This window comes from Choristoneura fumiferana, chromosome 20 (assembly GCF_025370935.1).
Source record: "Choristoneura fumiferana chromosome 20, NRCan_CFum_1, whole genome shotgun sequence".
NCBI classification, from domain to species: Eukaryota; Metazoa; Arthropoda; class Insecta; order Lepidoptera; family Tortricidae; genus Choristoneura; species Choristoneura fumiferana.
In genome coordinates this window covers 3,016,630-3,027,241 of record NC_133491.1, presented here as the reverse complement: position 1 = coordinate 3,027,241, position 10,612 = coordinate 3,016,630, and the positions used below count along the sequence as shown (strand labels likewise).

At 37.6% G+C, this 10,612-nt stretch overlaps 1 protein-coding gene across 2 annotated transcripts; it reads left to right on the top strand.

Moving 5' to 3' along the window:
• The first annotated feature begins 2,246 nt into the window (after window positions 1-2,246).
• On the top strand, window positions 2,247-6,347 carry LOC141439155 (MYG1 exonuclease-like). Of its 2 annotated transcripts, none has more exons than XM_074103312.1 (4): window positions 2,247-2,454; window positions 2,900-3,150; window positions 3,999-4,565; window positions 6,073-6,347. In XM_074103312.1, the coding sequence occupies exons 2-4, from the start codon at window positions 2,951-2,953 to the stop codon at window positions 6,233-6,235; spliced, it is 930 nt and encodes a 309-aa protein (XP_073959413.1). In that variant the 5' UTR covers window positions 2,247-2,454; window positions 2,900-2,950; the 3' UTR covers window positions 6,236-6,347. The 2 variants fall into 2 exon arrangements, with proteins under 2 accessions (XP_073959413.1, XP_073959412.1); XM_074103311.1 differs by having other exon boundaries at window positions 2,247-2,617.
• The last annotated feature ends 4,265 nt before the right edge of the window (window positions 6,348-10,612 follow it).

Sequence of the window (10,612 nt, the reverse complement as noted above, 5' to 3'; positions counted from 1 at the left end):
GTGAAAAAATAGTATTTTCGCCATAATTACCCATACCGCTAGCGCAGCTCGGTACAACGCTGGCAGCCAGCAGTAGGGAAGCTACTACGAAATTCGTATCGTACCGTACCGTTCCTCTCACTCTCGTATTAAATAAAGTAAGCGTCAGCGGGACGGCAAATAACGAAGTTCGAATTTTACACCCAGCAGTACAGTACATACATCAAGCACATTACTCCCTCAGGCTTAATACGCGAAAAAAGGTCCTTGGGTTTTTCAGGGGGGTTCCAACCAAGTTAGCCTGCGTGTTACGATCACTACGATATACTGCAATTAAGTTTTTTTTTTAATCACTTAGTTGCAACCCCGTGAATAAAAGCCAATGCCTAATGGCATTATGAGTTGTTGCGTGTACCTTGCTGCTGGGCGCGCACGTGGAGTTGCTGAGCACCAACCAGGCCCTGTACTACGAAGTGCAAAATTCGAACTTCGTATCTTGCCGTCCCTCTAACGCTATTATTATTTCATACGAGAGTGAGAAGGACAGTATGATACGAACTTCGAATTTTGTAGTAGCCCCCCAGTACGCCGCGCACACGCACGCAATCCCAGGCACCCGCTGCTGGGGCCACTGGCGCTGCCCGCAAGCTGCGCCAGCGGTATCGGCCATTTTGGTTAAAATAATAGAATAGAATCTCGTTCGCAATTCCTTATTTACCGCCCTTAAAACATAATGTACTATTTTGTACATATTATATTGTACAAGTTTTACGCTGATGAATATATAAAATAAATTTTATTTAGCCAATATTTGTTAGTTTAAAAAAATCGTCTTGTGGATTTTGCCGTAAAAAAAAATATTATACGAACTAATCTATTCTAATTTGAATTTATCTTTAGTTTAATGTTATGTAATGTGTAGGTAAGTTATAAAATTGTATTTTTTTAAATATATATATATATATTTTAATTCGACTGGATGGCAAACGAGCAAGTCGGTCTCCTGATGGTAAGAGATCACCACCGCCCATAGACACCTGCAACACCATTTATTTATCTATTCCATATCTATATTAATGTAATAAAGAATAATCATGGAAGCTAATTAGACAAACGTTGGCAGTAGCGCTGCGAATCAGTAAAGGCCTTTGAGTATTTATTTATTTATGTATTTATATAGATAAATACTCAAAGGTAAAGGCGGAATAATACTACTTTAACGCGACGCCACGCCATGTCGTCTGACGCATGTTTCTACTGTAACTACGGGGCTACTACAAAATTCTAAAATCGAAGTTCGTGTCGTTCCGTCCCTCTCACTCTCGTATTAAATAATATAAGCGTCAGCGGGACGCCAAAATACGAAGTTCGAATTTTGCACTTCTTAGTAAAGGGCCCGGCCATATTAAAATATAATATAATAATGATGCCGTGTTGGCCGAGTGGTTTGACCTATGGCCTCTCAAGCAGAGGATCGTGGGTTCAAATTCCGGCTCGCACCTCTAAGTTTTTCCGAATTCACGTGCGAAATTACATTTCAAAATTTACGACGAGCTTTACGGTGAAGGAAAGCATTGTGAGGAAACCTGCACAAACCTGCGAAGGAATTCAATGGTGTGTGTGTGAAGTTCCCAATACGCACTGGGCCCGCGTGGGAACTACGGCCCAAGCCCTCTCATTCCAAGAGGAGGCCTGTGCCCAGCAGTGGGACGTAAATAGGCTGGGATGATGATGATGATATTAAAATAAAATAAGGGCCTGATTAGTACTGACATGCGTTGGGTAGCGTGTACAAGTGTGGCGTGGCGTCGGGTTTTAAATAGTATGTCCGCACCTTAGATTAGATTAGATTTTTAGAAAAATATGGCTCTGTCCATTGGAGAACAATTTTGCTAGTATCTAGTAGGTTTTGCCGGTGTACCTACGGTAAAAAAAAATCTAGAAAACGAAATATGAGAGGTAATGGTGGTGTCCGCACCTTAATTTGGACAATTTGGCACTGATTGACGTTTTGATTTTGATAATTAAAGTATAAAGCTAACAGCACATTATCAAAATTTTGTTGAGGTAATTAATAAATTTGATAGAATTTTTGATGTAAAGATAAATTCATACAAATCCTTCAATAAAAAATGAATTGTTGTTATTAAAATGTTCGTGTAAAGACATAAAAATCGATTATACTAAATCGATTCTGTTAGCGATTTACGGTTTTCCTCGCATAGGGCAGCCCTACGTTACCCATTCAATCGTTTTCGTTCATTCAATTCAAGATGGCGAATTACAGGATTTGCCGCTTTGCGTTTGCGACTAATTGTTCACATATATTATAAAGCAAAGAGTAGTATAATATACAAAGTACTCTGTGACTAATTGCGATAGCTTTTTTCGTTGTGGGTGACGTATTTATTTTGCTTTGATTGAGTCTGTTGTGTTGTCCGTCGTCGGAGCGTCGTTCGTTTTGCGTTTTGAGCTGTAAGTAACTGATTACTTGCCACGGCCTGTTATTGTCGTTAACTGTGTAATGTTTAGGAATTCTTTACGATTATTCCCTTTTTTATTCCGTGTTTCCGTGAAACATTCTGAACTTGGTGCCGCTCGTCCGTTCTCGAAAAGTACATATTTTCAAAACATGAAGGTTAGTAAAATCACGTGGCTTTTGCATTAATTTAGATGTAGTTGTATGTATAAATAAAGACAGTTTAGTTGTTTGTATAAAGGCATTCACACTTCAAAGACCCATATTGTGAATCGTCATCAAAATAACTACATAATTATTATAATAACGACAGTAGGTAGGTATGTTTGTTTCGTTAGTAAGGTGTTTATTAAACTCGGCGCGGCGTGAATTCGTTCAACCGCAATCGATTTCGGAATAAAACTCTGAATTCCTTCTTTTTAATCCATATATTTTTTCTAGATCGGGACCCATGATGGTGTTTTCCATTGTGATGAAGTTTTGGCCTGCTTCATGCTCAAGCAGCTGCCTGAGTATAAGGATGCTGAAATCATTCGGACTCGAGATATGCAGAAGCTCAAGACTTGTGACATAGTAGTGGATGTTGGTGCTGAGTTCAACCATGAGACAAAGCGCTATGACCATCACCAGAGGGAGTTTGCTGAGACCTTGAGCTCCTTAAGACCCGAGCTTGGTGATAAATACAAAATCAAGTAAGTTTAACAGACAATAACATACTACAGTCAAAACCATTTTAGCAACCAGTTAAATCAACACATCAGATGTAATGACCAAGAAAGAGGTCACAACACAATCTTATAACTGAAATAACTTTTTTTATTCTAATTTTACTGTCCCATTAATGTTGGTTGTTTTAAACACTTTTGACCTGTGTCTCCACCCACGGCGGAATTAAAAATCTAACTTCCGCATAAGAATTTCATGGTCTACCGTGTCAAAAGCAGAGCTAAGATCAAACAATAGCTTCTTTAGTCCCTATTTTTTACTGAAATCCAAATTGCCGTGGGTTGATAATTTGTTTCCTTTTATATGTTTTAAAATGAGGGTTTTATTAGTTTTTCGAAAACTTGACAAAATTATTGCTAGGTTGGTGGAAATTCGTACAAGAAAAACGTTATGTTTTAAGTTAGGAATGTGAAACTTAGGGAAAACATTAAATAATGAAATATGAATAAATTCAAAATAATTATTTACTGCTGATTGATAAGTATCACTAGAGCCAACATCAGTCAGTCAGTCAGTCAGCCAGTCGTCAGTCACCACATTTGTTTACCAGATTGCTTAATTCCATTGAATTCGAATATAGGCATCCTGCATTGCTCGCCACTTCCCACCACTTTTACCAGGTTGTCAGTCCACCTCATCACCTGCCTACCAACATTTCTTCCCCCGGTTCTGGGTCTCTACTCGATCACAGCCTTCCCCCATCTTCCATCACTACTGCAGCATATGTGTATAGCCCACTTCCACTTCCTTTGGGTAATTACCGTGGGCTGAAGGAGAGAGTTAGAGATTAAAATATAGTTTCATATTTTTCTAGGTTGAGTTCTGCTGGCCTCATATATACTTACTATGGTGAACAAGTTATTCAAACAATTGCTCCAAAGGAGTGCCCACTCCTACCTGACGATCTTAGAATTATCTACAAAAAAGTTTATGAAAACTTTATTGAAGAAATTGATGCAATAGACAATGGAGTACCCATGACTGATCAAGAACCTAAATATAAGATCAGAACGCATATTAGTAACAGAGTAGCACGCTTAAATCCAGAATGGAACTCTAACTTATCAATCAATCTTGATGAGATATTCAAGAAAGCTATGAAACTTGTTAGCGAAGAGTTTCTTTATGTAACTAACAATTTTATCTCGGTCTGGCTTCCTGCAAGGGATTATGTCAAGTCTTCTTTAGAAAATAGATTTGAAGTGCATGACTCTGGGCAGATACTGGAGTTCAAGGAAAGGTTTCCGTGGAAAGAGCATCTGTTTGACTTGGAGACTGAAATGGGGATTGGGCATGAGATCAAATTTGTGCTGTTCAATGATAAGCCAAGCTCTTGGAGAGTGCAAGCTGTTCCCGTTAGCCCCTACAGCTTTGTTACCAGGTGATTATTTTTGTTATTGTAATGAATATTTGAGTGATTGCCGGTTTCTGTTAGTCGCCATTGTTATAAGTTCCAATATATTATTCAAAACTTCTACCTAAAGTGTAGAGAGTAAATATGATTGACAGTTAAGATATAGACTGAAAACATAAACCACTACAGGTCAATTTGTCAATTCCCATGAGATAGGTTCCCCTAGTTCAAGCACTAGTGTTCCTGTATATACGTAAACTAGAGTTTACCTGTGGCTTTGCATAGTTAAACTTTTCGATCTGGTAGTTACAATTGAAATTCCGATATTTTACAAAATTCCCCTGGGAAATCCCAAAATGTATATTGTGATCTTCATTGAGGTTGTGTTAAGAACAACTGTACAAAATTTCATGACTAAACCCAGCATGCAGCAGTGGAAATTTCAAGATTTTATCCCTGTCCTGTGGGAATATCGGAATAAAAAGTAGCCCATATGTTATTCCAGACGTCCAGCTACCAAAGGTACCAAATTTCGTGACTCTAAGCCCAGCCGTTGTTATTTCAAGATTTAATCCCTATCCCGTGGGGAATATTAGGATAAAAATTAGCCTGTGTTATTCCAGACGTCCAGCTATCTATGTACCAAATTTCATCCAGATGCGTCCAGCTGTTTTAGCCTGACGGAGTAACAAACATACACACAAACACACAAACTTTCGCGTTTATAATATACTAGCCGTTACCCGCGACTCCGTCCGCGTAGAATTCGTTTATCGCTATCCCGCGGGAACTGCAATTTTCTGGTATAAAAACTATCATATGTCCTTCTCTGAGACTTTATCTGTATACCGAATTTCATCTAAATTGGTTCAATGGTTTAGACGTGATGAAGTAACAAACAAACAAATAGACTTACAAACTTTCGCATTTATAATATTAGTGGGATAAAGTAGGATAAGTAGGATTTTATTAATTAATGAGGGCTATCGCGTATGAATTTGCCGCTAGAGGCGCTAGTGTAGCGTGAGGTCTCCGAAATGTCAAATCACATAGTTTTTGGGCTTGCTACGCGGGTTTATTTAAAATTAGAATAACTTTATGAATATTTTGCATTACCTGAAATTAGTTATGGCAATTTTGCGTTACGGGGCAATGCATGTCTGTGTTTTGTGACAGTTTTGTCTTTCGGAAACTTTTTTCCTCCCTTTTTTTCCGAACAAAGCAAACTGGTTGCTCGATATTTTTATGGTACGGTTTTAAGGTGTATTACATATGATTTTAATGTAAACTTTGTTTTCACGCTCGTAATAACAGACTTTGAAAGCCACACTTAAAAACCTCACGCATAGTGGCGCCATCTAGAAAGACAAAAAACGATAGCCCTCATTGCATTACTTTGTGATGGAGAAAAATACTGCAGCGTATAACTCTCGTTTTAAAAGGAGACCTGTGTCTAGCATGGTTACTTATTTGGGCAAATGATCGCAATAATATGCTAGCCATTTGCTGAATCAACTGTATGTTTATATTTCAGGAAGCCCCTCCACAAGGACTGGTGGGGAGTTCGAGATGAGATGTTGAGCGAGGTCGCTGGAATCAAAAACTGCATATTCTGCCACAGCACAGGCTTTATAGGAGGCAACACGTCCCGCCAAGGCGCCTTAGAAATGGCAGTGGCCAGTTTAAAAGCCGATTAAGTGTTTACATGTTGTAATGTATTTTGGACAGATTTTTCAAGGTAAATCATATGAAGTCCTTTAGGTGACGCTGATGTAAATGAAGTATTGTTTATTAAACAATTTTTAACTATTTGGATAGCTTAGCAAGCTCGAGGGATGTTTTTTCAATGATAATATACACATACTTAAGATAGCAATACTTATACAACGTCAGGCAAAATAGACGCAGTAAGTCATAGTTGCGAAAAACCTAACTACCTAGTGTTAGTATTAGTCATTGTAAAAAATCGCTTGGGTGGATTTGCTTTATTCATTTTATTCCTTTAATTCTTTAACTTTATATTGATAGAAAAATTTCGCAGATAGAAAACCGAAAACGAGGGACTCTAAGTGGTGGTTTCTGTCTTTATTTATTTATTATGATGTACATTCAGAATGCTACCACACAGCGGCCACGCCGTACAAAATACGCATTCTTGAATCTACATAGGCACGACGACGTCTGTACACGCGTAAATGTGTGCGTAAGATACACAGGGCTGACTATCGCAAAACCCTAATAAGTGCTACCAATGACATTTAAAGGTACTTATATTATGTAGGTATGGCTTAGATAGTGCAAATTAATGCAATCGTTAATCTTACCTATTAATTTAAACCTAATTCAAATGTGTCTGTCTGTGCATTTAAGCATTATTATTTTCAATTACAATATATATACGACTACAAACTTAAACGAATTAGTAGTTATTTCATGTATTAATCGCGATAATTTCAGAAATCATTATTTATTTAGAAAAAGGAAGTAGGTAGAGTACCGTTACCATTTCGTAAAAATTATTGCTCCCGAACTTGGACCCGTGCGGCCGACATACATCGCGTTGCGCACCCGACTGCTTTCCTGCGGTTTTCCTGCAATCTGCGCTTGAGGGGTGGGGTAACTCGAACCGGTGCGGGGCAGAGCGTGGCTATTCTGTACGTTAGTACTATTATATATTCTGTAATGCTACTTCAAGTAACAGTTGTGAATTTGGAATGTCCTAAATTCCGGCCTACATACATCCCATCGGTCCCATTGCTCAGCACAGGCCCTCCTAACAAGAGGGCTCGAGGCCTGCAATAAAATAAAATAAAAATAAATAAAAACTGTTTATTTCAGACCATGTGATCCATATTAGGCTTTGATGAACCATACTACTAGATTCAAGATCCCATACAAAATCAAAGCGAAAAAGTGGCCGTGTTGCTTATGTCATAGACAGTCTTATACTCATAGCTATATATCTGTTTTACCTTCTAAATTATTTTAAAATATATACCTTAAGTCTAAGCAACAAAGATTCAAATAATAGTAATTGTATATAATACTTACGACGTATCGTCATAAGACAAGCAAAAACGTTCGATTAACAAAAGAACATTCATCTTTCAAAAAGATGTCATTCTATTTTAGGAACAGGGTAATAATGGAGTCGCAATTATTATAAGACAGACAGTTTTTTATTTCACAGAAATATAACACAAAAAAATGACATATACAAATATTGTCATGAAACGAAATGTTCTTATAGATACTTAACTGAATTAAGTTAACTAATTAGAAAATGGGTGATTGACAACACTTCAAAAACCTGCTTTCAAATTAAAAACACCATATTCAAATCGGTTCACCCGTTTAAGAGCTACGTACGGTGTCACAGACAGACACACAGACACACATTGCGGTCAAACTTATAACACCCCCCCTTTTTGCGCCAGGGGTTAAAAAGACAACATAAATGTTTTACCAGATTTGACGTCATCGATTCGGTTAATTCTGTGCACTGTATTTTGTTTCACGAGAATCTGCAATTAAGGGCAATATTATAAATATCATACGGCTTGAACTTGAAGCTTTACGTCTTCTTTAATAATATAGCTTCACTTCACCTCGCCACACTTAATCTTATATTATTTTAAACATTTATGTAACTTTACCTGCAATTTTGGAATCGCCATTTTCCGTAATCTACGCCTTTGGCTATTTCCAACTATGTCAAATTTATCAAAATGAATCGAACATACAGTCGAATTTTTGTGCGGTCTGTAAAGTTCTTCTTCTCTTTCTCTCGCGACAATAGATGTCCATTCCGCACAGCGAAAAGGATCACTAGGAAATCTACAAAAAAAATAAAATTATTTTAAAATGAGAACTACTCTACGAATTTTTTGTTCCAGAAACACCGATTATTGGCAAGATGGTTGGCCAAACAATAAATTATTGATTTTTAAATGTAAACTGCCAATTTTTACGTACTTTAAATAAAATACTGACTTGTACTTACCTAAAGAAGGATATTCCTTCAGAAACCCTAGTGTTACGGTGGCTGTTTCCGCAATTTATAAATGAACATTGTGGCATTTTAACACGTCCGCACTTTGGCTCTGGTTGACGCGTACTGTCAGAAATAAGAGCACAAATTTATTTTGTGCTCTTATTTCTCTGGCCGTTTTCAGAGCTGTGACCTTGAATCTAGTAGTATGGTTCATCAAAGATATTAGGTGTTAGTTATAAAGGTATGTTAGTAGAAATTGTTAGCTAAAACACAAATAAAAGGTGGCTATATTGGAAGGATATCTGAGATGCAGGCCCAGTGTGCATTTTGAAATTAAACACACCATTTAATTGCTTCGCATATATGTGCAGGGTTCCTCAAGATGTTTCTCTTCACCGTAAAAATTGTGGTATGAATGTAATTTCGCATAGGGATTCCGAAAAGTCATATGCGAGCCCGGATTTGAACCTACAGTCTCTGATAGGCTCTCACAAACCACTAGTCTACTAAGTCTTGTTCGAATTCTGAGTGTATGTGTATCATACAGAACCATAGGTAGATATTGTGTCGCTTGCGGTCTGCAGTTTGCAACTAGCGGTTGATTAATATAAGAGAATATTACCATGAGTCCACTGGCGTTCTAACGCTTTGAGTGAATCTAAACTGTTGTAATACAACAAATTATTCTTTTAAATTAATAAAAATAAAAGTTATTGTGGAATATTGTATGAAATTTTCAGATGGTGATTGATAACTATTGTTTTATTTCAGTAACTTTTGGAAAGAATGTCTAATGTTATCCTGTAATTTTCTTCAGATATTACTAAAGAACTCACTTATCCTGTTGCTTCTCCCTTTAGGCTGCTTTTCGACCTGAGATGTGCAAAGGTTTTGGTTATGGGTCATTTTTTTGTCCGTTCTACGTCGAAAGTTTTGACTCGAAAATATTATTATTCTCAACTAAATTGTGCTAAGGCAAAATAAACTTAGCTTAGTATTTTGAAATTTGTCGCTTTGGGTAATAGGATGATCTGACTGTTGAACATTTTTGCTGGGACGCGAAGAAGTTTGTTTGTCATGTTTGACAATTACTCGAAGGTGTTTCATTGACGACAGATGCCTTTGTCTTCCTTTTGGCTCGGCACTTGGTTTCATCAGGAATTTCTGGAAAAATATTATAAATGAAAATAGAAATTTATTCACAACTTGCAATAGGATTACAGAACATATGTACATAGACAATAGTTTTTTTTTTTTAAGAAAGTGTGAAGCAGTGTCTGCTCAACATAGTGTTGGCTGTGAAGGCGATAATCTATATTAATAATTTCGTACCGGTCTACGGTAGACTCGAACGAAATGCACATCAAATTATTGAGCGTAAAAAATTAAGTAGTCAATCCGAGTCGACAACTTGTAGGTGGAAAATTCGGATTATCGAGTATTTTCAATCAAAAATGTAATAAATTACTAAGTATATATAATGGCGTTGCGAAGTAAACATGTCAATGTGGCGTTGGTGTCACGTCATCTCGCGACACGGGTGTCACAGACATTATGACCTCTTAGGTCTATTTGGGCAAATAAGATTTAGGAGAAATATCTACTAGTGAAATACCGATACGTAGGTTAGCTGTGAAAGTACGTTTGTGATAATATTAAGGCTGGGAATATACGTCAGATTTTTCGATAAGTACGACAGTCTTTCATCATGTCAGCCGAAAGACGTCCACTGCTGGACATAGGCCTCCCCCAAGGCTCTCCACTCAGACCGGTCTTGTGCTTTCCGCATCCACCGCGATCCCGCGATCTTAACCAAGTCGTCGCTCCATCTTGTTGGAGGCCTACCGACACCTCGTCTCCCGGTCCGCGGACGCCATTCGACAACCTTCTGGCCCCATCCGCCCTTCCCGCGCATCTGGCCTTCTTCTGGTCTGGACGACAGTCTTTACACTCGCAAAAAAATTTTTTCAAACATATTATTATGAGTCTACATTTTACCCGAGCGAAGCCGGGTTTTCATCTAGTATATAATTAAAATGACCGTTATTTTTATTCCTTTATTTAAATTTTACTAAAAATA